The 26,157-nt window shown below is 45.1% G+C and overlaps 1 protein-coding gene across 10 annotated transcripts in view; it reads right to left on the bottom strand.

Annotated features, from left to right (window-relative positions):
• The window catches only part of NTM (neurotrimin), a 971,166-nt gene that overhangs the window by 671,911 nt on the left and 273,098 nt on the right, over positions 1 to 26,157 (bottom strand). The window contains exon 2 of one of the 10 annotated variants that reach the window (XM_055273793.2): positions 3,736 to 3,855. The exons of 7 other annotated variants lie outside the window; for them this stretch is intronic. In XM_055273793.2, the coding sequence (XP_055129768.2) occupies positions 3,736 to 3,790 (55 nt within the window). In that variant the 5' untranslated portion in view covers positions 3,791 to 3,855. Of the gene's footprint in view, positions 1 to 3,735; positions 3,856 to 26,157 lie in introns of those variants that run through there. 2 more of the 10 variants (XM_055273802.2, XM_055273804.2) reach the window with 2 other exon arrangements.

Here is a 26,157-nt window from a genome sequence, read left to right as displayed (position 1 = left end):
TAAATGTTGCCGGAAAAAAGGAAATATTAAAATCTAAAAAAAAAAAAAAAAAAAAAAAAAAACAGAAGAGAACAGTGGCCCGCTTCTGACTCATGGCATTCTACAGCATTCTATGATCTCTTGACTTTGGGGATAATGAACTACATCTCAAATCTACTTGGTTTATTTTACTAAAATTATCAAATTAACATATAGGAAGAAGAAGACACGGGAACCGCAACGTATGGCGCATGTTCATTTGGTACCTGGCACTGGGGATAGACAGCTGGAGAGAGGGAGAATTTAATTTCCTGGGGCCCATACGCCTCTGAGTGATTGGCAGGCTAATTTTGCTCTCCACTAGGCCTGGTATTGAAAGGAAGTGAAGATGCAGAAAGCTGCCAAGAACTGTTCCTTGTATTGGCAAAAATTCTAGACCTCATTAGAAAAATCAAGAACTAGATTCAGAAATTTGGAAGGCCACAGTGAGAGGGGATTTTTCAAGTAATGATAATTATTAAATATTGTCAGAGTATCCTTTTACAGGTACTTGGTCTCTGGTTAAGCTTATGCAGTATTATACTACCATGCTTCTGTCCTCATGTTGAGAGGTTCAGAGAACTTAATAAATTGCCCAAGTCACACAGCAAATTGGTAGCAGATGCAGGCCTCAAACTGGGTTCTTCCAAATCTGGGCCCAGCTCTTTGTCACCTCCCTGTGCTGGCTCCACTGGGGAGCCCTGTCCACAGAGGCCTGGCAGCCAAGAGTTTGGTCGATCTGCACAGCTAGAGGGGAGTGAGCCCAGAGTGGTCCAAAGACTTTCCTTTCCTGTCACCTTCTGCTTTTTTGGGATAGAATTTTCATCCCAAAGCAGTTAAGTGCACAAATACTGCCGTCAGATAGACACAAGCTCTAATTCAAGCTTCAAGGTCACATGCAAATTATCTCATCGCTTTAAGCCTGGATTTCCTTGTTTGTAAGAAGAAGATGATAAAACCAGTATCATAGAATTGCTTTGAAAATAAGATAAATCTGTGTGTGTGTGTGTGTGTGTGTATTGTTTAGTAAGGTGTCTGACACTTAGTAAGGCTTAGCTAAAAAAGAAAAAAAAAGGTAACAAAAACATCCTTGTCCAAAGAGAGAGTGGGAACCTCAGCGATCCTCAAAGCTGGCATTGCCAGGGCTGCCAAGGGAGTGACTTGCTGTCGAAGACCATACAGTTGTTTCCATCTCTGCTAGAAGCGGTGCACACAGTCCACCTCGCACTCACTGCTGCTCCCTCAAAGCTAGAGAACCAGAGCTGAGAAGCAGAAACCTTCTCAGTGGCCTGGCCTGTGCTGCAGACAGACAGAGGGGTCGAGGAAGGCCCCAGGACCGGAGGCAGAGAGAGGAATGGAGTGAGAGAGATCAATGCTGGACCCAAGATGATTAACTGTGCCAACCTGGGGCACTGGCGCTAGGGAGATGGTCAGATCGACGGATTCCAAGCCAATGAAGCAGCCAAGCTGTGAAGTTAAACACAGCGACAGGGCCAGGCGTTTGGTGAGCGATGAGGGTGCTGAAACAGGACACATGTATCTTGGGAAACAACACTGAGCGGCCAGATCTGGTTCTGAAAAATGTCTTTGCTCCTTGTCACCTTTCAAAGGCAAAATCGCAGCTCTGTGAGTATGCATGTAGGAATATGAACGTGTGTGTGAGCACGTGCCAGCGTTTGTGTGTTGGGGGGGGTGCCTGTAAACACTACACCTTTGTCCTCTTATTCTACCAGGGCCCAGTAGTGCTGGGGAATGTGCTGATTATTAGGCAGGTGCAAATAGAATGTCATTCCCATGGTTCTGAGAATCATAGCGTATTAAAACTATTCAAATATATCCCATGGACTTACATACTCTGTGGAAAATGTTCTCGTAAAATTAACATATACTCTATTACCTCCTTATTAATGGGAAATTCGGAGGGACTGCCTTCATCCATCACAGTAAGCTGGGCCCCTCAGCGTTCCCCGCCCCAAGCCGACAAGGCAAGCTCTGAGGTCCACAGGGAGCCAGGAGGGAAGGCCATCCCTTTTCACCCATGCAATGCCTACCTTATGCAGAAACGGGAGGACCTCAAGACCAGAAAGCAATTATGTTGTAGCCCTTATTCTGTGGACACTCAAAAACACACGACTGTTCCCACTAAATCAGTGACTCCATCAACCTTGATCCACAGGCCTTGGCTGTAGCAGAGGCACTGCAGGAAGCCACGTAGCTAAGAACCCACCTTCTTATTGCCATGTTGGGCAGCTTCTAGGAGTGCTTCCTGGTCTCAGATTTTCAATTTTCAAAGCACGGTGGGGGTGGCGTACAGCCCTTGCTCAGGCTAGGAGCCAGATACGTGGCAGCTTAATTTTCCCCATTATGCAGGGCAAATACCAAGAAGCATTCCCAGGTGTGTCTGCAGCCATGAAAATGTGCCACGAGTCACAGTGTCTTCGGAGGAAATGAAAGACCACAGGACGGGGACATGGCATCATGAAAAAAGACGCTTTGTCATTTTCAACATATGGTGACACTTTTCCTAATTTAGAGGGGGAAGCTGGGCGTTGAGTTTTCTTTTATCCCTCCTCTTTGTTAAAAGCAAGGGAAAGAAGATTTAAAGAAGATCTGTGTATTCAAATGATAGAAACAGAATTATACACTTTCAATAACAAATTCTAGTATTTTTGTCTCTTTCGAAGATTTCCGAAGCCTATAGATTTCTCTCGTGCTTGTGAGAGCATTTTCTCTGAGACCTTAGACACACTGTTGAAGATGAAATTGTTTTTGTCTTTTTCCCCTTACTGTTAACCCAGCCCCCACTTCATTCTGTTAATCTCCTTTAATTGGACATAAGACTGAGTATGTTCAATATTTTTATTGAATTGAGTTTTATGTTTCCAGTCTGGATTTGTAGACTGTTAAATAGAATGTTTTACGTTTCTCTCTCTAAGAAAATAACAAATATATGTGGGACAGAGCCATCAATTATATCAGTGGATTGTTGGCAACTCACGGGGGGGAAAAGGAGCATTTTCACTCTACTCTTAGGGGAAAGCAATTATATTTAAGAGCAGTAGAGAGCCAAAACTAGTCTGGAACTTCAAAACGCCTTTCTTGACTGACCAAGAAAAGGTACAGTGACTACAATGACAAACCAGCCCCCAGCTCTTTTAGAAAGCTACTCTGCCTCATACTAAAGAGAAAATAAGTGACGTTTCAGCCTCGGCGACCAGGCAGAAATAGAAAAATACATTGACAGTGGTTGGATAGACCTTAAAATTAAGTAAAAAATTCTTAATATACAAGATCTCAGTTTTCCCACAAACCTCCTTTCTGTCCAGAAATTTCCATGCCATTTACTGCCTGATCATGTCAGGAATGACATTCTTTCTTGTTCTTGATTTTCCTTCCTGGAATGTTTGAATCCTGCCTCTCCAGAACACTTTTCCCTACTTCCTCTAGGCCCTACTCACAGCAATGTAGCTGACACATAGCATTAGCGTGCAAAACCTCAAATCCTTTCTTGGAACTTCACCCAGGAAAGACCTCTAGCAAAAGTGCTGGCCATTGTGTCACAGGACAAACCCCTTTCAAAGAGCAAAACTCTCATCATCTCAAAAGCCACAGTCACCATCTGGACCTTCCGTCCTGAGGAAAGGATTCTCCACCGAATCTGGGGGGAAGACCCCCCACTAGTCTGTGCAAAAGATGAAGAATTGAGTATGCACCTACCTGTGCCCTTCCATTTCCACCTCTTCCCACCTTCCCCGTTTCTTTTTCCGCTCATTTTTTTTTCCACTTTAAAAACATCCAACTTTGCCTTGGGGATGAGCAGAATGAAATGTCACTTACCTATAAAAAGAGACAGAAGAGAAAGCCATGCATCACATTACACACAAGTTCTTTGAAATCAAGGCCAGCTTCTGACTTTGAAACTGTAACAATGAGTGAATATTATTTTTTCATCCTACCTTTCTATATTTAATGAAACTGAGGATTTTGCAAGTAGCCCATCCCCAGGGCCCAGTCTCCCTTCGTGATTTTCCTTTTGTTTCTTTGCCTCCCCCATCCCTCTTCACCACCCTAGCCCCACACCGTCTGTCCCCGCTTCATGGATGAAAGGTCAGGAAGGATTAAGGGGGGGTGCACAGACCTGGAGATCAAGGCCAGCCCTCAGATGTGGGCAGCAAGGTTTTGAGGCACGAGGAGCCGCTTTTCGCCTCTTTTCTCACAGGTCACAGAGATGGGACCCAGGGTCAGCACTGGCTGGTGCCTCTCGGGAGGAGGGAGGAAGGTCAGCTCCCCGCAGGGTGACTTTCCACCTGGTGGCTTCGGGGCTCTTTCAAATGCCTCTGCTCTGAGTCTTCCTCCTCTCTCCCTCCCTCACCCTCACCCTCACCCTCTCAGCCCTACTGGTTTGGGTGTGAATGAATTCATCCAAGGTCTCCATCCCCCGCTTCATCCTGCAGCATCTGTCTTTCAGATTTGCTTCTACAGAAAACCTCATCATTGCAGCACCCTGAGGCCAACAACCACCTGAATGGGTCATTGTTTTCAGTCCCCTGCCTCAATACAGGATGCAAACTGGTCCACCTGAGTCCTACGAGTCCTACTGGACACTTTGAGAACCCTGAGATGCTGAGTCCCCACCTTGCCCGGCTCCTGGCCCCAGAGGCTCCCTGTCTTCATGCAGCAAGCTCCTTGTGGCCGACTGATTCGGTTCTGTTGGCTGCAGGGAAGCCAGGCTCTGAGCATTCTACCTGCAAGAAGAGCCCCTCACCCACCACGCTATGTAGCGGATCCTTCATGTGCTCGCATATCGGAAAATTGACTTCACTGTCCTGCCAGTGTCTTCTTCTTCTTATGCCTGAATAACTCAGTTCCTTTTAGCCTCTTCTTAAAGATTTCAGTTTTCCATCTTTCCTCCTCCAAGCTCCTCTGAGACCCTCCATGGAGGACAGCTCAGAGCTGAGCCCTGGAGAGAAAAGCAGCCATGTGTCCCCCGATTCTGTTGCTGCATCCCCCAAAGAGGTTTCCAATCAAGATGCTCTGCCAGAAACGGAATTACGGTCAAATATTGCATCCCGATCACATTAGTATGTTAAAGACTTAGAGAGCGTTCGAGGTAAAGATCTATGCTGAAACTTTTCCTAACAGTATTTGACTCAGAAATGTTTCTCGCTATATATAAATTAAAACACCACACTTCAGAAGGATGACTACTTTTTTTCTCGTTATGAATGTAAAACTAAATACAATTGATCTGGTATTATCACAAGCAGTGGCCAGAGGACCCTGAAGTCGATGGCCCGCCCACCATGCCCTATAGAAAGCCTGGGCTGAGGGCTCAGCATACAGGGTCTGGCTCGACTCCCTCACCCAGTGTGATGAGGGGCTATCTCCCCTTGCTCCCTGCAGCTCTCTCACCTGTGAGATATGAGGACCCTGAAGCACCCTGAGCACTAGGATGTGGTGAGGCTGCAACGATACTTTAAATGTGCTTTGCAAACTGTAAAGAGCAAAACACTTTGTCTGGTGGTGTCAGTGCCTCTGTTCTTGAGGCCACACTCATGGGAGAAGAGATCACTTGGCCTCAGCTGCCCTGGGAGCTGGTGAAAAATGTGTGGTTTTGACTGTGGTCAGCCAATGAGACATCAGAGGCAGCAGTTCCTTGAATACTTCCCCTGCTGTGGACCCTGAGGGAGGGAACTGATACCAGAGGTCTTTTCCATCTTTAGTGTCTACACCTACGTGTCTTCCTCTATTGCACAGGGATGCTCTCTCTGCCTTCTCAGTGCTCACATCTGTTTTTTTTTTTTTTTTTCTTTTTGGAGTCTCGCTCTGTCACCCAGGCTGGAGAGCAGTGGTGCGATATCAGCTCACTGCCAACCTCTGATGCCCTGGTTTAAGTGATTCTCGTGCCTCAGCCTCCCGAGGAGCTGGGATTACAGGTGCCTGCCACCATGCCCAGCTAATTTTTTGTATTTTTATTAGAGACAGGGTTTTGCCATGCTGTCCAGGCTGTTCTCTAACTCCTGACCTCTGGTGATCCGCCCACCTCAGCCTCCCAAAGTGCTGGAATTACAGGCGTGAGCCACCGCGTCCGGCCGTTTACACCTTTTAAAGCTTGTGATCCTGCTGTCTCTGCTCGGTGGCTTTGCATCTGGGAAAGTTCCTCCGCAGACCAGGAACCTCTAAGTAGGGGGAGGAAAGAGAGGCTGCTGAATCAGAACAAGGCATGCCGTCCTCCTCTGCCTCCTCTATTACTCTTGAATAAGAGAGAATGCAAGGACAAACGGGCATCAGCATAATGACGTGTCCATGTAGGTTCATGAATGTAAGAGCTGTACCACGTGGGTGTGGAATGTTAACAGTTGGGGAGGCTGGGAAAAGGGGTCTATGGGAATGCTCTGTATTTTCCCCTTATTTTACTGGAACCTAAAACTGCTCCAAAAATAAAGTTTATGAATGAAAACAAATTACAGGCCCTTAAGTTCTTATTCATTCAAGAAAATCTTCTCAAGCGCATTCTATGTGTAAGTCCCAGAATAATTTCTTATCGAATAGGAGAATTCTGAGAGACGACTGCATTTTCTGTGTACAGTGGACAGAATGGAAGAAATGGGACTAAGATCCTAGCCCTGGGAGAGACTGAAAACTTAACGGAAAGTGAGCAATATGTCTACAAAAAGTTAGGGAAATAGAAAACCACGTTGTCCCACGATTATCTCCCCACCCCACCCCTTTATCTTTGCAAACTTTATCTGCAATTTAAACCCAGCTTAAGTGCCACCTGGCCCCTCAGGTCTCTTCAGAGCTCATCTCAGAATGTGTCACTCACATCCCACTCTTCCCCTCATACTCAACAGCTTGCTGCCTGCCTTGCCCTGTGGTTCTGTTCTGTTTTGCCATGTATTCGAATCTGCTGTTTCCACTCTGCTCCTACATTTTGACTTTGCAACCCTGACAACATCTAGCCCAGGGTTTTCTGCAAAATGAGTTGTAAGAAAGCCTGAGGTTTCCAGACCTTTGTGAATATTGAATTTGCAGATAAGAGATTGTGGGTCTATGCACACTACTGCGATATGCTGAGATAGTGCTGGGACTCCAGTGATAAGAGATATGATGCCCGCCTGCTTATATCCTGGCAAGTCACACAGATGAGTAGGTGCTGAGTTGTAATATAGCGTCCTATTAACAAGACAGAGGTAGGCATGGGGTGCTCTGAGGGGACAGAGGAGAAGTGCCTTCTATTTGGTGCTATAACAATACAAAGGAAAAACAAACTGGAATTGGTGGAGACCATCCACAAAAACTTCGAAGAAGAGGCTGGCCCTTTGCGAGCAGCTACCCGCTGACATGCGTCATTAAAAACACTGGTCCACCGTCTGCCCTTTATTCTTCCATGCCAGGGAAAGCTTGCCTTGTTTTTCTCCCTTCTTGCACTGCATAGTTCTTCTGCCATGGAATTCCCCACTGACCTTTCCCAGATCTAAGGCTGGCCTCAGATGCTTGCCTCTCCAAAGGGCTCAGAACCCTAGACCCCAGCTAACTCTTAGACTGGGCCAGTGCTTGATGCTGGGCCTCAACTCAAGGGTCCCCTCGCCTGACCCATTTCGATGACTTTTTTTTTTTGGCTGGTCTTTATAGGCCCATTGTAAAACCACAAGTGGAAACAGCTCAGCTGCTCAAAGAGGGTTTCATCTGAAGAGCTTGTCCTTCTCCAGGCCCGCCTTCCTCCCGCTAACAGTGCAGAGAAGCACTCGGTTAACCCCCTCAGTTCCAGAGCCAGGGACACTCCTCAGCCTCCCAGAGCTGAACAACAGTGCCAGACCACCACGGTGGCTCACGGAGCACAGATGACTCGGTCAAACTTAAAAAGAGCAGATTCCACCTGTAGTTCAAGTGCTTTCTGCAGAAGTGGGTCATCTTCTTGGGAAGTGTTTATAGTGACAGTTGCATACCTACTCCAAACTTGGAGCTAGACTAGCTCTGTCTCAAACACCCGCTCTGAAGACTTTTGGGCCTCCAGGACAAGAAAAACAGGGTGAAAAAGCCAGGGCTCAGCGTGCAGGGGCAGAACGAGGTAGTGCCCCTTCCTCCTCCTCCCCGGCTGTCATGCCCCGTCCTCCTCCTTTGTCCAAACCGGAACTGGAAAACCCATCAGCAGGAGCTCTGCCTCCTGTGACCTGCAGCAGTATATCTGTGACACAGGCTACAGGTAGCCAAGCCTCCAACTCCTTCTCCTTAGCATCTATCAAGGACCTATGTCAAGTCCCAAGTCTATCCATGCGGTTGGGAGGATGGTTCCTCAATGCCTGCAGTTATTCACCGGATTCAGAAGTGCCTCCTCACAGCCCATGCTGCATCATAGGAAGGAAAAGAAAGCGAGAGTTGCTTCTGTGTCTTTTTAGGTGGAGAAATGAAGTGGGGTCATCTAGAGGTGCAGTATATTTAGGCAAGTCTTTTTAAAAGACTGTGTGGGTGGATTTAAAATCTTTTCTCCAGCCACCCCCGTAACTGGGATGGTGGTGGTATGGAGACGAATCTCTTACACTTTTTTTCCTGAGGTCTTTTCTTTCCTTGCATAAAACACTACTGGAATGCAAAGCCTTTTCCCTTTACCTACCCACGTCTCCTCTATGCCCTAGAGCATGAGGTCTGGCAGTAACCCTTCGCTGGTGGGAATACTGAGGCCCAGGAAAATGGCAGACGAGAATCTGGTGGATTTGAGGGAAATGAAGGAAAAGGAGGCAGAACTGACCACCGGTCTAGGCTGTCCCTCATCTGCCCTCCCATTCCTTCCCAGGCTGAGGGAGGAGGTCCTCCCAGGACCTAGGGCACAGGTTCAATGATGGGATGGGGCAGGTGCCCAGATGGCCAATTTGGTCCCAGCACTTCAGAAAGGCACTGCTTCTGTGCTGCTCTGAGTCTTCCAGTGGAGACTAGAATTTCTTTGAGTAGCACTTTTCCTTTCCCTTGATTGCCTCACACAGAGCTTGGCTGGGTAGGAGACTTTTCTTTCCATTCTGGTGAGCATATTTATTAATTTCCACAGTCAGATAGAACAATGTGCTAAACATCTAGAGAATCTCAACTGTCCTCCCTGCCAGCCCACCCTCCTTTCTCCACCATTCCTGAGTAGGGAATGGATCCGGCAGGGGCTGGTGGTCCCAGCCCACCAGCAGGCCAAGCCCACAGCCTCGCATCTGTGTCTTTTACAGCAAAGCAGCTGAGAGCAGCCCCCTGCACAAAAACAACCAAGCCAGAGACTTCTCTGCATTTCTGGAAGCCCTGGAGGTTGTTGCTGACCTTGCCTCTTTTCAGCTTTCCTGTTTTTCTATGAGGTGCCTCCAAAAAGGAAGGAGGAAGGTACCAGATTAAATGCTACTAATTAGCATCTTCTCCTGGATGATGGAGCAAGTGTCTGGAAATTGCTAAGAATTCCAGAAAACACGAAGGATAGCTCCGGTGTAGGGTAAGGAAGGGAGCCCCCCTTTTCTTAACAGCTGAGCTATCAGATACTAAGCCAGTAGTTCTCAACTTTGTCTGCACACAAGAATGACTTCGGAAGACTTGAAAAACCCGCATACTCAAGCCATATCCCAACCCAATCACATCAGAATCCTTGAGAGTGGGACCCTGCACTCCCGTTTCTAAAAACTCTCTGATTCCAATGTGCAGCCAAATGTGGGAAGCAGTGTGCTACAGCGTGCCTCAGGAGTGGCGGGGGGCGGGGGTGGGGTGGTGGGGGAGCGGTTGGTAAAACACAGGTGCGAGCCCCAGGCCCAGCACTTCCGATTGAGTACATTTGCATGTGGCCTGAGATTTTTCATTTCTGAGTAGCTGGGTGGGTTAATCCATTTTGCATTGCTATCAAAGAATACTCGAGACTGGGTAATTTATAAAGAAAAGAGGTGTATTTGGCTCACAGTTCTGCAGGCTGTATAAGTAGCATGGCTCCAATGCCAGCTTCTGGTGAGGCCTCAGGGAGCTTCCACTCATGGCAAAAGGCAAGGGGAGTGTGTGTGTCACATGGTGAGAGAGGGAACAAGAGCAAGTGTGGGAGGTGCCAGGCTCTTTTTCACAACCAGATCTCAGGTGAACTAACAGCCAGAACTCACTCATTACTTCCAGGACCCCATCAAGCCACTCATGAAGAATCCGCTCCCATGACCCAAACACCTCCCACCAGCCCTCACCTCCCACCTTGGGGGTCACATTTCAGCATGAGATTTGGAGGGGACAAACACCCAACTACATGACCGGGTGATGCCACTGCTATTGGCAGAGACCGGACTCTGAGAAGCTCCGCATTAGACGGACCGTGAGACTCTCGGAAGAAAAGCCTGTCGGGACTGGAGAAGTTGCTTCTTAATACAACTGCAGTTCCTGTGGCTGTGAGGCCCCCTCACCTCCTCCCAGGCTTACCTGGGACACACAGAAAGACACCAGCCCTGCCTTTGGCGGTGGGGGTGGATGGGTCACCTGGCTTTTCCTCATTCTAGGGCTGTGCCCGGAAAGGAAGCCTTAGGTGAAAAGGGCTTCAACCACTGAAAGAAAAGGCAGACGACCTCCTTTCTTCCTGCCTCTCCTGCTGCCAGAGGATTCTGACTTTATGCCTTTAAAAATGAACCCCACGATCCCACCAAACCTCCTCCCGAGGACAGGAACAAGGTTGTCTTCTCCCCCCATCACCGGTTACAGTCCTGTGCACATGAGAGCTGTCTGTTGATTAATCAATGAATGAACTCTCCATCTGATGGGCAGGGAAGCCAAGAGACAGTCACATTGTTGCTGATGGAGAAGAAGGTATTGTTGAGCTTAATCGATAAATATTGAACAAACACCTTCAATGAGCACCTGCCCACCTTCCTGATAAGGCTGGAGGCTGTAGCAACCTGAGACAGGAATTTTACTTGCATGAAATTATATAATTTCCAGCCCTATAATCACCAATGTATCCTGGTCATTCCGAAAGCCACTCCTCCAAAGGACAGCCTAGAAAAGAGGCCGCGGGTGGAGCCCTCTGAGGGGGTGCTTTGGTGTGGTCCCCACCTGTGTTCTCATACTGGAAGCTCCTCCAGGACCCCACACACAGGGGTGCCCCACACTCTCAGCTCTAGGCACTCGGGTAGGAGCAGCAAGCCGGCTCCAGCTTTGCATCCTGCTAAACATCTCACAGTTTGCACAGATGAGGATTGCCCTCCACTCAGCCACTGTGGCAGGGGAGAGGCAGAGCCAGGGGGCTGCATTTTCTCCCTCCCTCTGAGCTTGTTCATATAGTAAAACACAGAGGCCCCACTGTGACTGTTGATCACATCCAAAGCAAAGGCAGGTTTTGAAATTCATCAGAGATTTCTTCCGCAGCTGCAGGCAGCGAGGCCTGAGCCTTCCCCTCCCCCAGGGCCCTCCGGCTGATGTCAGTCCTCCCGTGGAAGCAAGGAAGACTGTGAGGTTGTCTTTCTGGTGGGCCACATCTGTTTCTGAAGGCTGAGAGAGACAAGCAGGTGGAGGGAGACATGTGAGACTGAAAGAACAAAGGAAGAAAAAAAAAGATAACTTCAAAAAAATATCCCTAAGAAAGGAAGACTACAAAGCAGGGACCGAAGTCTCTTCTTTCCTGCCTTCTCCTTTCTGGAGCTGGCTCTGTGGCCCACACAGGGCACACCCATGGGAACCTGGTGAAGGAGGCCTGCTTCATCCCGTCCCTGGGAGAAACTGCAGCAGCTCGTCGAATAGGGTGGTGGCTGTAATCATGCTACAGTCTGTGATCTGTGGGTTTTATGGAGATGTTTTGGAGATTGGTAATAAGGTTGCTCCAGTAAACGGCCTGGCAGGGCGGTAAAGGATGAAGGCAATTGCGCAGGCTGCATTCCAAGTGGCTTTCTGAAGGCAGAGTGACTGCCACTCACGGCCACCTGTGCCAGGGCGCACTTCCTGATCGGAGGGTCTAGAGTGTCTTGACTTGCTCAGATTCCTGCCCTGCTGCAGCACGGAGAAATCCTATTGTGTCTATTCTCATTGGTTTGCTTGTTTTTCATTGAGAAAGCAGGTCTAAGTCCCGCTGCCCAACAGGCAGGGGAGGGCATGCTGGACCCGTCACAGTCCAGATGCTGACAAATTCCCCTGCCCACTCCAGAACCCACTCTGCTTCTGTCCACAGGTAGGGTGAGCCAGCTGCTGTCTTGCCCCAAGTTGGGCTGCTAAGTATTTGACATCAGTGCCGAGCAGCAACCTTCCAAAAACATCAACTGTGAGAGTGAGTTGGGCATGTCAGGAGATGAGCCTGGGCCCCTGCAGCCTCTTGTTCTTCTGACGGCTGTGCATAACCTTGGGTCTGGGCCCCAGGCCAAGGGAACCAGGCCTGGGGCACCACCTTGCTTTGTTCTGGTTTGTGGCCACTGGAAATCTGAGTACACCGATTTTCCCAGTAAATATATATCTGGTTGCCAAGGAAGCCTCATCAGGAACTGTGAGTGTTATCTCAAGCCTTTTCTCATAGAAGAAAACCACAATGATCATGTCTCTATTCAGGTGCTGCTCCATGTGCAAAGCCATTTATGGCCTTTCTTAGGATCTTCGACCCTCACAGAAGCCTTATGGGGCCAACCTTCTTTTACATTCCCATTTTACACAGGAGGACATGGATATTGGGAAGGTTGTCATTTTCTTAAGGTCACAAGTTGTTAACTCATAAGTCTAGAACTCGAGCGACATGCTCCCAATCCTGTGTCTGTATTCTGAGCATTCTGATGGGAGAGTGTCTGCTTCCAGGATAAAGAGCAGCTCTGCTGGGGGCCAACACCTCAGGCTGTTTGGGCCTGTGTCTATCTGTTCCCTGACCTCAGAACAGCACAGCGGATGAGCTGACCTAAGCTTCCCCTGGAGTGGAATCCATTTTGCATTTTATGATCTTTTTTCTTTTTTTGGGTAGCGGGGGCGGGGACGGAGTCTCACGTTGTTTCCAGACTGTAGTGTAGTGGCACTATCTCAGCTCACTGCAACCTCCGCCTCACGGGTTGAAGCGATTTTCCTGCCTCAGCCTCCCAAGTAGCTGGGACTACAGGCGTGGGCCACCATGCCTAGCTAATTTTTGTATTTTTAGTAAAAGATGGGGTTTCACCATGTTGGCCAGGATGGTCTCGATCTCTTGACCTCATGATCCGCCTGCCTTGGTCTCTCAAAATGCTGGGATTACAGGCGTGAGCCACCGCTCCCGGCCTTTATGATCTTTTTATCCCCAGCCTAGGAGACAAAGATTTAAATGCACTAGTCCTGAGCTGAATGTATGTCCAAGAATCCTACCAATGCTGGTGAATGAGCTTTATTCCACAGCATCTGCCAGGGAATCTTGTTTAAAGTTTACTATGGAAGATGTGCAATTGATTTGAATGCATATAACAATGAGTAGCTAATTCTCCATAAATGTTTTTAATAACTGGTTGGTATTTATTCAACTTGTTTTTCAACTAGCGATACACAACTAGAATTTATGTGGTGGTTACTGTGTGTTAAATGAAAATCAAATGATTATTAAAAACATTTACTGAGGATTAATTCTGCAATAACCACCTACACAGTATCTGTCAAAGTAAATCCTCAACAAATGCATATTTGAGGAGCTTAATTTAAATTGTTTTCACGAAGCAAACTTAAAAAAATACTTTTGACAACAGTCAGTAGTTGCAAAAGTCAGGATCTAGGGTTTGTTGCTCACTCAACTAAAAATGACAGCATTCTTGGTCTTTTGTATCTACCTATTTGTAAACCATGTGCACCAAGAACAAAGAACTGAGCAAAAAACTAGAAATCTTGGTCAATAGATTAAATTTATATGCAACTTATTGAAGATTAATAGTATCTAAATGCCTAGAAAACATGTGGAGCTGGCGTTGGAGTCACCGGGTCTCCAGACAATGACTCATTCACCAACCCCTGAGGAAGAAGGAGGCCAAGAGGTTTCTCGATATCTTCTTGAAATTATATAACAGAATTTCCCAGTAATTTTTTTAAATTTGGTATTTTTTTTCTGATGTAGTTTAAGCTAATTTCCTCTGGTGAGGCCATAGCAATAATGGGAAGTAGTAAATTACTGTTCTTATATCCCTCAACAGAGCCCTTCTTAAATAGATGATGATGATGATGAGGATGATGATGGCTGTTTATTGAGAAATTTCTGTGAGCCAGGCACATAATCTCATTTTATCTTCGAAAACATCTCAGCAGTCTTGTTATTTTTACTGTTTTTCATAGTAAAATAGTCTTTACTGAGAAACCAGGGAAATCTAAATCTGAAGGCTGGACTGGACTTTCAAAAGCTCTGGCAAAGAGTGAGGAGCCATGTTGGAGCAGAGGTCTGGCAGAGAAGACGAATGCAGACCAACATCATCCAATGAGGACAGCAATGTAGGAGAAGCAATGGTCCCTCGCCACAGTGAACCAATGTGATTGTAAGGCCACACCTCTTGACTAGCACACCTGTGAGGATGTGCCCCCCAAATTTAGGAGGGCATTGTTTTCAGAATCACTGGGGAATCCAGAGATTTCATCTTCAAGAAAGAACATTTGCTTCCCGCATTGCCTATCAGAGAACATGGTGTCTTAGTGAAATGGTACCTGGGACTGCCTCACGGTCCTGCTATGCCATGAATAGTCTGTGTGGTGTTAGACAGCGTTACACCTCCCTGGGTCTTGTTCCCTCCTCCAGAAACCCGAGGCAGTGAGAAGGGTGATGCCTAAGCTTCCCGCTTCCTTCCTGTGTAACTGTCTGTGGTGTGCTTCATCAGACCAATGGGAAAGAAGCGTGTCTGCCCAAAGTCTAGAGCCACAGCCCTGGCACCACTGTTGACCTATGGGCAGGTCATTAGAATTGAGTAGATCCTAAGGTGGGAAGGGGGTCAGTCTGGGAAATGCTAACTTTGCAAAACAAGCCTATTTAATAATTACTAGCATACAAGAAGTGTTCACCCCAAAAGTTAAGAAGAAAAAAAGCACAAAATTATTGGTTATTCATGGACTATCATCCACTTCCCTTTCACCTATCTGGTCACCATGTATATTGGCTTAGAACCTAGAAAGGCTTAAACTACATGCACCCCCCTCCCCCCCCCCCCCACACACAGAGTTTATTATCTACGGTGTTTCTACTGAATGAGGCGATTAACTCCTTGACCTTATGGAACTCTAGTGTGACCTCGGAGAATAGATAGAATCTTGTTATCTTGTAATGAGTTTTATGGCTTATTTCAGTACATCTCAGCCATGTTTCTCTGGTGATTAAGGCAATTATCAGCCCATGCATTTTAGGATTATGAATAATGGAGCTCTCTCCAGGTGATGGAAAGTACTTGGGAATGTTCAGACCACTTTTTATCCCGTTCAATACTTATTCCCATACTCCCTCCCCGATATGCATAAACAGACACTGCATTCTGTTTCTGGACGCACCATGGTGCCCTTTCTACCCTTTACTTGAATATGATTATCAAAGCAATGACTTTTAGATTTAATTGATGTAAGTAAATCCCCTGTTTACCATTCATTGGTGCCATGCACAGTGTTTTAATTATTATCATTATTGCTTAGGATTTGGGGAAAGGTATCACTTGATCTGAGCTTGCCATCTTCCACTACAATGTTATGGCTTGAGCGGCAGTGATTATCTGAACAAAGGTGGTTGTTCAAGTGACCAACCTTCCCCCGTGCACCTGCCATAGTGCTTGATAAGAGGAAAAACACGGGCACATCATCAGGGGACCACAGGGGCTGCTTTTCTCTCAGGCTCATGCTTTGCCCTTTGTCAAGTCCTTACTTTACCTTTGAATTCATGTAACCCTGGGTGGTTTTTATTCTTCTGTGTCTTCTTTCTGGATGTGCCACCAAAAGTAGTTCCTGAATATTCCTTAAAAAGGCCTCCCAGAGAAATATGCATTATATGTTAGATTCTATATCTTCCCACCATTTAATAAGTATAGTGAGGAAACAAGAGTGTGATGATAGTTTACATCCTACCATCCACTCACTGTTACTGCCTCTGTTTTCATAATATGAATAATTAAGGCATGTTGGTATTACAAAGAAGTGGGGTTTGTAAGATTATATGTTATCAAAAGGAACTAGGTCTGAAGCTGCACTTGTCGCAGGACACAATATATGCCTAAAGGAAATTACCTAAAGTAAGGATTAAAATAATCATTTCTAAAGCACAATGAGATACCATCTCATGCCAGTCAGAATGGCTATTATTAAAATTCAAAAAATAAATGCTGGTGAGGTTGGGGAGAAACTGGAACACTTATACACTACTAGGGGGAGTGTAAATTAGTTCGAACATTGTGAAAAGCAGTGTGGTGATTCCTCAAGGAGCTGAAAACTAAACTACCATTTGACCCAGCAAACCCACTACTGGGTATATATATACCCAGAGGAATATAAATCATTCTATCATAAAGACACATTCACATGCATGTTCATTCCAGCACCACTCACAATAGCAAAGACACGGAGTCAATGGTAGACTGGATAAAGAAAACGTGGTACATACACACAATGGAATACTATGCAGCCATAAAAAAGAACAAAATCCATCCTTTGTGGCAACATGGATGGAGCTGGAGGCCATCATCCTTAGCAAACGAATGCAGGAACAGACAACCAAATACCACATGTTCTCACTTATAAGTGGGAGCTAAGTGATGAGAACCCATGGACACAAAGAGGGGAACCACAGACACTGGGGCCTATCAGGAGATGGAGGGTGAGAGGAGAAAGAGGAGCAGAAGAAAATAACTATTGGGTACTAGGCTTTGTCACCTAGGTGACAAAATAATCTGTCCAACAAACCCCCATGACACCAGTTTTCCTATATAACAAACTTGCACATGTACCCCTTAACCCAAAATAAAAGTTAACAAAAAGATTCTCCTTTCTAGATAGTTAAATAAAACGTATCTATAAAGTACAAATACATTAACTTTTTCTTCTTTTTTGGGTCCTTGAAAAATCCTGGGGCAGTCATATTTTGACCCGGCATGGTATAATATAAAAATCACATATGAATTTATACCCCAATTCCATCATTTACAAATCATATAATTTTGGAAACATTGTTTAACTCTCCTAAGGCTTAATTCTCTCATTTATTAAATGGACATGATTTATAGAATTCACAACTTTGGCAAGAATCAAACGAGATAAAATATAAAAATTACCTGGCAGACTGTGCAGCTCATTGTATGTCAGATCACACACCCCCAAGTTTTTCTCATCACTTGCCCTTCTTCAGGGTACTCTTCTTTGCTAAGGGACTCCCCAAATGACCTCCTTCCACAATGTTTTACAGAGTAGCCCACAGACAGTGAGGGGCTGCCCATTGGGAAGCCATCCCCGAAGGTTAGAGATGCACCGTTCCATGCTCGGCACTCTTTAATCACCTATTGATGGCCATCCGTGCAGTTACAAAAATCCTTGATGGTGCGACTTTCCAGTCTGAAGTAAGCCCTGAATTTCTTTCTTTGCTCAGCGCTCATATTTTCCCTGCATCAAATGCTTCCGAGTCTCCAGGACATGCCTTGCTATTTCTGGACCCCTCTCCACGATCCATTTGACCTTTAGTTAAGGAAAGTTGGTGGGGGATATAATCCCACCGATCAAACGTGTGGGATTTAAGATGAGTTCACCCCGAGTTATCACATGGTACAGCTAGGGTACGAAGAGTAAACTTTTCACACACAGCCGAAGGCCTGGAAGCCCTGCAAGGCAGTGCATTATTTTAATCTCCCCTTTTGCGTGTTCCGTCCACATTTAATTCTGGACCTAGAGCTTTACATGCTCTTTAGCAAGCACTTTATAGTGTGAATGTGGCCCAGAAATAGTGAACACATTCTTGTATGTCTTCTATAATATAAAAATCAATACTGAAAACCAGGAAATATGTCTCACTGGGAATAGTAGGTTAAAATTGGAACAAAACTCCAAATGTTGATAAGGCTGAGATTGAAATCCCTCTTTAGAGTTCATGTTTCTCTCAGTTCTCCACTATACATTTCTGTTGGAGGTATCTGATGGTTATTACATCTCCCTAGAAGTTCCTGGCTAAATTGCAAGATTTGAAAAAAATGATACTAAGTGTGAGACAATACACAAAAAATTTTCGTACCACTTATGCTAAAATGTCCTCTAAAAAGGTAGAGCACAATAAAAAATCTGGAACTTCATCAAAAATCTGCATATAAATAGACTATGGCACTGAATATTCTAAAGAAATAATTGACTTGCAGAAACAGAAGTTCAGGGGATCTCCTTTTCAAATCGATACTAGTAGAAGAGAAAAGAAATGGGTGAAGGCCTGGGGAAGAAAGTTGGACTTGTAGAATTTCTTTTTCTTTGTGTGTTTAGAAGAAAGGATCCACTTTTTTCTTTACAGGCATCAAAAATAGAAATAGAGAAAAGGGTCAGGTAGTAGATCTTTAGACTAGCAGGCCCTATATTCTCTCATTCAACTCTTCAGCTCTGCTGTTGTCTCATGATAGCAACCACAGACCATATGAGAAAGAATGAGTGTGGCTGTGTTTTTATGACACTTTATTTATGAAAAGAAGCAATGGGTCAGATCGGGCCCATAGGCACAGTTTGCTGACCCTGTCTTAGATGATCAATTGTGTATTTGCCCTTGAAGCCTGCCCATGGAGTGGGCTTCTCCTCTTATCAATATCTCTGTGCTAACTATGTACATACGTGCAGTTTCTAAATCTTTCACACATGTGCTTAGTACTGACATGCCTATAGCTAAGGTTGATATTAGGTTTCATATTTCAGTTTCATGGTTAGAAGCTAAGCCTTGGTATCTCACTTTGCAAAGGCCAAACATCATGAACGTTTCTGATGGTATGGAGGGATGTTAAGGTCTTGATTCAACCCCAACATCAGCTGTGCATCCATTCCATATGCTCCATGTAACCCCATGTCCACAGACCTATCCAAGATCCCATTGAAAGAAGTATGAGAGACAGAACATTTGACCCTCCCAAGGAGAACTTCCAATCAAATGGAGAAAACAAAAAACATATATATACACATATTTTAAAAGATACAATGTACTAATGAGTAAAAAAATGGACATAAATGCACAAGAACGAGAAGAATGCCAAAGTACATATTTAGATGAAGGCTTCATGGAAGAGGTGAATTTTTAAAACTAGTTTCTGTAAAAGAGTAAGATTTCACTTGAGGGGAAAGAAGAGATTTCCTGTGGTTTGGTTTAATACCCAGAACTCCTTTCCCTATTCAGCATGTAGGCCTGAAGGTGTCTGACGTGACTGAAAGGCAATGCCCTTTCACTCCCTTCCCCGGCACGTCTGCTGCCTCTGCTTGCTCTCCAGCCACTGGTGTCTGACTCAGGACGACTGGGCACATTGCAGAAAGGCTGGGAAGAGCAAACGCACGGCGAGGAGAAAGGAGACCCCTCTTACTGGGAAGGCCTCACAAAGCAGCAGCCTCATAAGATTTTCAAGTGCAGGATCTTGTCATTAAATCTAAACCCTGCTGCTTTCTTATCAACTTGGGGTGGTTACTTTACTTCTCTATGCCTCAATTTTCCAGCTATAAAATGGTTAATGTTATTGACCTCATGTGATTATTGTGAGGTATACTTACTATAAATAATGCACTTAAAATAGGGCCTAGAGTCTGGTCAGGGCTCAATCTGTGGTAAATTTTTGTGTGGACACAGGGTACAGGGATCACCAAACCTGGACCCAGGGAATCTTGACAGGGTACAGGCTTGGCAATGCTGTGAGCCCGCCTGTTGTCGAAGAAGCACTTGGTGGAGTTTGGTAGCAAGTATAACAAAATGAGATAAATGAAGAGGTTCTAGTTCCCATTATAAAACACCTGAACATACATGGGCTCACTGCCAGCATCCTAAATTCTTTTTTTAGGAAAAAAAAAAAACAAAAAAAACCTAATTTCCCTTCTTACCCAAATTGGCCAAAGGGAAAAAAAAAAAAATGTATCTTTCAATCTTCTTAAGAAAAATCCATCATGTTGATAAAATATTTAGGGAAGGAAATTGAGAAATTCTATAACCTAAGCCCCTTATCATAAGCACGTTTCTAAGAGTTATATACCATGATGAAGAAAATCCAAATATGAAAGGATTTCTCAATTCCTGCTGGTATACCGCATTGTTATCTTATATGGTGTTTAGAAAATAAACTGTGGTGAGTAATGAATTTGGGCAGTCCCTCAGCAAGAGCAGGCTAAGTAGTAGAAATTCCCCTTCGCTGGTATGGTTTGCTAGCCACGAGACTGCACTGATGGGACTATCTGGCTAATAATCAAAAGAACAGAATGGGAAACTCCCTGGGGCAGCCCCAGTCGCAGGTCCTAGAATGCAGCTTGTCAACATCCCACCATAGCCACTGGAATGAGAAGTTCAGGTATGATCACATATTTAGGTATAATCACATATATTCATGTATTCCACATGAGTAGGTAAATAGATACGCAGTCTAATGGGTCCCTCTGAGCATCTTCAACCTCCCTTGGCTCTTTGCTCCTCCCCTAATGACGGTATCAGTCTCAGCTAGGAGGCAGAGAGGAGGGGAAGCTGAAGATGAGGGAAGGAATCTCTCAGGGAGATCGCATGCAACCTCCTGCACATTCAGCCGAAGCCATACCACCAGAGTTCCCGCTCCACGGCCTCTGAATCCATTCCCCTGACACCACTCTGTATTCTCCTGGGAGATTCTGCAGAAGTCGTCTTATAATGAATGATGATCAAAGAAGTTCAGAATGTCTGTGCATACATGATTATGCCCATACTGCCAAAATCCAAACCAGAACCCATGTTGTGGCAGTGTGTATCCTCAGGACACACCTCTGGTCTCAAGTCTGGAGACCTCTCAGTCTTCTTTTACAACTCTCTCGCAGTACTGAGTTTGTCCAAGTGAACTCTCAACCCGGCCCTGTATTCTGTGACCCACAGATCTGCAGGCTGGGTAATGGCAGCACATGTTTCTGCACTGTGTTATTGTAGCTCCAGCAACCAGACAGCACATAGTAGGAAGTCAATGCGTATTTTTTAAACTGTTGAATGGATGATAGACAGGGTGGTTCAGTAGGACCAGGGGTCCTGCACTTCCCTCTAGAAGATTAGGCTCACCGTAATCTCAGGATAAATGTATCCATAAGCTTCTGTGCAACACGAAAGAGAGAGAGAGAGCCAAGTAGAGCCCTAGGGACTACTGATCCAGGGCAAAGGTAAAGAGTTGGCCAGCTCCTGAGGAAGGGGCCTTAAAGTCACTAATACCCTTCATCCCCTGGGTCTTCTACTGACATGATGAGTACACAGTGCTCATAATAGGCCGCTCCAGGCACACTCAGATACACCATGTGCTGGAACCGTCAGCAGGCTTCCCACAGCCCCCTGGGCCACAGCTGGCATGGCCAGAACAAAGCAGGCACATGGAAAGTGTCATATCAGCAGGAGTCTCCTGTTGATAGAATCATCCCTTAATTCACTCCGAGCTGTGCCATTTAATTACCTTGATCCATGCTTTGTTTTGCTAAAGTGAATGTCACAAATTGAGTGTTACTTGCTGAAAATAACGACAGAGGCTTGGATGCTTCTGTAATAGGAATTGAAATATGATCTCTCTTTTCCCCTCAACCATTTTCTCATTCCCCTCTTCTGAGTTTTTTTTCTTTCATTCTTGTTTCTTTTAAGTGTAGAATGTAAAATATTAATTCTGAGCAGAAGTAGAATTAAGCCCTCTGGAAACGATTCTGGGAAACGGAGCCATAGCCTGACTTAATTAAGAAGCGATTATGCTGAAGAGCCTATATTAAGGCTTCACATTTTGGGTACAGAGAGAATTGCTTTTAGAGGAGTCAAGTCAGGTGGCAGAGGGGGACTGAGGAGAAGACAGAATGATAATTGGATAGATGAGAAAACGCAATGTTTGTTGTAGTAATGAAAAAAAATAGTGGGTGAAATTTAAATTAGTTTGGAGATTCCTCAACCCCATCTTTCAGAAAGGTCAAGATGAGGACATGGGAGATGTCACTATGTCCTCCAAACTTTTTGGATGACCCCAGGTTGGGCCAACTCCATTTCTGTTCCTTCCCCTGTAGCTCAGATGTCTGGACAGGCATCAGGGAATGGGCCATGTCTGCAGCAAAACTCCAGGGAATGTGGTTAGCCCCCTGCTGCTCTAAGGATGGCAACAACTAATTAGCCCCACAAATTTATGGGCTCCAGGGATGTGAGCAGATGGGTGTTTAACTTAACAGCAGATCCAATTTGTCCTCCATTAATTCCAGAGTGATACCTGAGTTTATCGGAGTTTTATATTGTTTCATCTGTTTCAAAGTCGCTTCTCCCACATCCCCAAATTGTTATTCTTTTGACAAGCAACTATCTGGATCTCTCTCCAGTTTCCAGAATGAAATACTGACTGAACTTCACACTGCCTTGGCTCTCTAATGTGTGGAGGACGCCTGGGAGTCAGGTTCCTGGTGGTCTTCACAAGCTAGAGCTTGCTTCCCACACCTTCATGTCTGTGAGGCTCCATGTTGCCTGCTTAGCACTGTTTATCCAGCCTGACCAACTGCTTCAAGTGGCTGCCGTGTGTCAGGAAATGGCCCTTCTAAACATTACCAGAATTTTAGTGGGTATCTCCTTTTGTTCTCCACTTCACTAAAGAGTCATTTTGAAGATTGGATGTCTTAAAATCTAGAATATTGGGGCCGGGCACAGTGGCTCACGCTTGTAATCCCAGCACTTAGGGAGGCCAAGGCAGGCGGATCATGAGGTCCGGAGATTGAGACCATCCTGGCCAACATGGAGAAACCCCACCTCTACTAAAAATACAAAAATTAACTGGGTGTGGTGGCATGTGCCTGTAGTTGCAGCTACTTGGGAGGCTAAGGGAGGAGAATCATTTGAACCTGGGAGGTGGAGGTTGCAGTGAGCTGAGATCATGCTACTGTACTCCAGCCTGGCAACAGAGGGAGACGCCATCAAAGAAAAAAAAAAATCTAGAATATTGGAGCTTTAAAGAAACTCAGTTTTCCACTGAATTAGTTTGCAAGTAGTGCACCTTTTGTGGCCACTGCCAATTATCTAGTCTTTTCCTCTCAAAGAAAAGAGGTTGGGAACCCATAGCTTCCCCCTTGGAAATGGCAGGCAGGCTGACCGTTCAAAACCCCAGACAGGTATCAGTGAATGACCTTCAGACTTTCTCTTCATTTGACCTCACCAGACCAGGGATCCATGGAGGTCTCGGAGAGGCTTCGCGGAGGCAGGTTGCAGCTCTACCACCTAAGATCTGCTGCAACCAGAGACGCTCCCCTTCAGTCTGGTTTATTTTAAAGTGTTCCACTGTGAAACAGATTTTGAAAACCACCAATGTAGTCTAACTCCCCTCTTTTTATCAATGAAAAAAAACAATGAAAACTAAGGCTGAGCAACATTAGTGGCTTTCTAAGATCACAGCAGTAGAATATCAAGTAAAACTCCGACTTCCCATTCAAAGTCATGCTGCCATTTTACAGAACTCCTCAGTCTAGTGAATAAGGAAAACGTAATCGTTGTCATTATCATATTGACCTGGATAGAGAATGCAAGTCTGACCAGAGGGATTAGGAAGCAGTGTCAGTGTAGACAGCCAGTAATTGCTCACAAGTAGCAAATGAGCAGAGAGAGACTGCTCCTAAGAGGACGCGGTTGCTTGTGTAGACCAATTTTGTGTCTCTTGAGCCATGTCATCCCTATGATTCCCTTTGTATTGGTACTGACAGCAAATATAGAGTGCTGATTTTCATGTCTGGAAAATGCAAGTAACTTGCTTAATTCTATAGCCTGGTGAGCAAGAAAAGACAGAGGTCAGTTGCTTTTAGTTATTGATGAGGAGACACCATGTGCCAGATACAGTCATTCTTATCCCAAATTACCTAGGAAGATTTTAAACAATTCTAATGTTTAGGTCCCTCCTTGAGATTCTGCTTTAGTAGTTTTAGAGTGGGTGGGACAAGGACATCTACAGGTTTTTTAAACCCTTCATGGGTAATTTCCATATTAAGAAGGGTGAGGTGACTGGCTTAGTAGGCACAGCACTTAATTGAAATCACCTGTGGAGTGAGACATCCTGCAAGTGTGGCCTCTGGACTCGAAGTCTCACATTTCACTAGGAAAGTCACACAAGATCTTTCTCTAAGCAGTAGGGTAGAGCCAGCCTCATTAGCAAGACAAAAGATGGCAAATTAGGTCAATCTCATGGTTCAGGCAACACCAAAATATGGCTGATGAGAGCCTGCAGGAAGCCTCTAATGGGAAGAATGAGTCCTCCCTGGGCTTTACTTTCCACGGATGAGAATGAACAAAGGCTGCATCTTCCTTTGTGAATAATCTTTTTAGGGATATATGCATCTAAACCTTTATTGAACCCATTTTTGCTTTTAGTCTTTGTCTTATTGTCACAAGAACAGGTTGCATGTATTTATCCTTCCAGCATCAGGAAGCACCGTTTCCTTCGGTTGGTCTCATCCTTTGCTCAGGCTTAAGGAAACCCTTTGAAGATTATATTCTTCTCAGCTGCAAGGAGGTTATAGAACCAGCACGAGATCACAGAAGAAAGAAAACAAAAAGCCGTTCTCAGAGCTGGAGCTTCTCTGCCACCATCCTCATCCAGAATGGACACCCGCATGTCTCCCTAGCTCAACAGAACCAGAAGAGAAATTGGGCCACTCACTTTTTTTTTTTGACACGGGGTCTCACTCTGTCACCAGGCTGGAGTGCAGTGGTGTGATCTTGGCTCACCGCAACCTCCGCCTCCCGGGTTCAAGCGATTCTCCTGCCTCAGCCTCTCAAGTAGGCGCCCGCCACCACACCCAGCTAATTTTTGTATGTTTAGTAAAGACGGGGTTTCACCATGTTGGCCAGGCTGGTCTTGAACTCCTGACCTTGTGATCTGCCTGCCTCGGCCTCCCAAAGTGCTGGGATTACAGGCGTGAGCCACCGTGCCCGGCCAGGGCCACTCACTTTTTGAAAGGTTACCAGCCTCTCCCAAGACAGGGCACGAGATGTCTTTCATGGTGGGGCAGAGGTAACGGTTGTGCTTCAGAAAGAGATTCTTCTACCCCTTAGTTAAACAGAAAATAGTTAGGTCTTGCAGTTCCCAGCTATGCAGAACCATATCTGACCTATGAGGTAGGATGCCTGTGGTGTGATATCAAACAGAGCACGTGTAATTTTTTTAGTTTTCTAAGATTTCTTTATTGAAAATGGCATTTCCATTTCAACTATCAAATTCTTATCTGAGAAATTGCCATTTTCTCTGGAAAATAAATGCTATCAGCAAAGAGAAGAAGGCACAGTCAGCAACTTTCTTAGTAAATCCCCAAACCAAAAGAAAAACAAACAAAAGATCCAAAGTAGTAGTATCACTTTCCATTCCAAATGGTATGTCTACAATTATTTCTATGCTAAAAGACATCTTAACATTCTAGAATACACACTGCTGTGACTACCACTGTCTCATTTGTTACAAAGGCAATATGAGATAGTTGTACCAGCGTGAGCTCACGCGGCCAGGTTTGAACTCTCAGCTTTGACACTCGACAGCTGTGTGACTTCAGGCAAGTTACTTGACCTCTCTGTGTCTCAGTATTCTCATATATCAAATGCGTATAATAGTAGTAGCTGGCTGATGAAGATGCTGTGAAGATTGAATTAGTTTATTTATACAAAGTTTTTCAGAAGAATACCTGTAAGCACTTAATGAGTCTAAGCTATTTTTAACTTTAAACTTTAATTTAAACTTTTTTTTTTCATATGGTGTACGGGGAGAATTATACTGTTTCTATTTTAGAAATTAAAAAAAAAAAAACAGACTGAGACCAAACGGATTGTCCAAGATTTCTTGGCTATTTAGTGGCAAAGTCTGGGACTAAAATCTAGGTTTTCAGCATGCTATCGTTATCCTTAGAAGGGGGTAGAAATGGGATGTCATAACAGGTATGACTTGAAGCCAGCCCATTTCATTTTATCAGAGCAATTCCAGAAAAATGTTTTCTTTATCTGATTTACTTATTAGGTATCTTTCTTCTTTTTTTTTTTTGATGGAGTCTTGCTTTGCCACACTAGGCTGG

The sequence above is a fragment of the Symphalangus syndactylus genome, chromosome 3 (genome assembly GCF_028878055.3).
Source record: "Symphalangus syndactylus isolate Jambi chromosome 3, NHGRI_mSymSyn1-v2.1_pri, whole genome shotgun sequence".
NCBI classification, from domain to species: Eukaryota; Metazoa; Chordata; class Mammalia; order Primates; family Hylobatidae; genus Symphalangus; species Symphalangus syndactylus.
The sequence above is the reverse complement of the archived record's forward strand: the minus strand, read 5'-3'. Positions and strand labels throughout refer to the sequence as shown.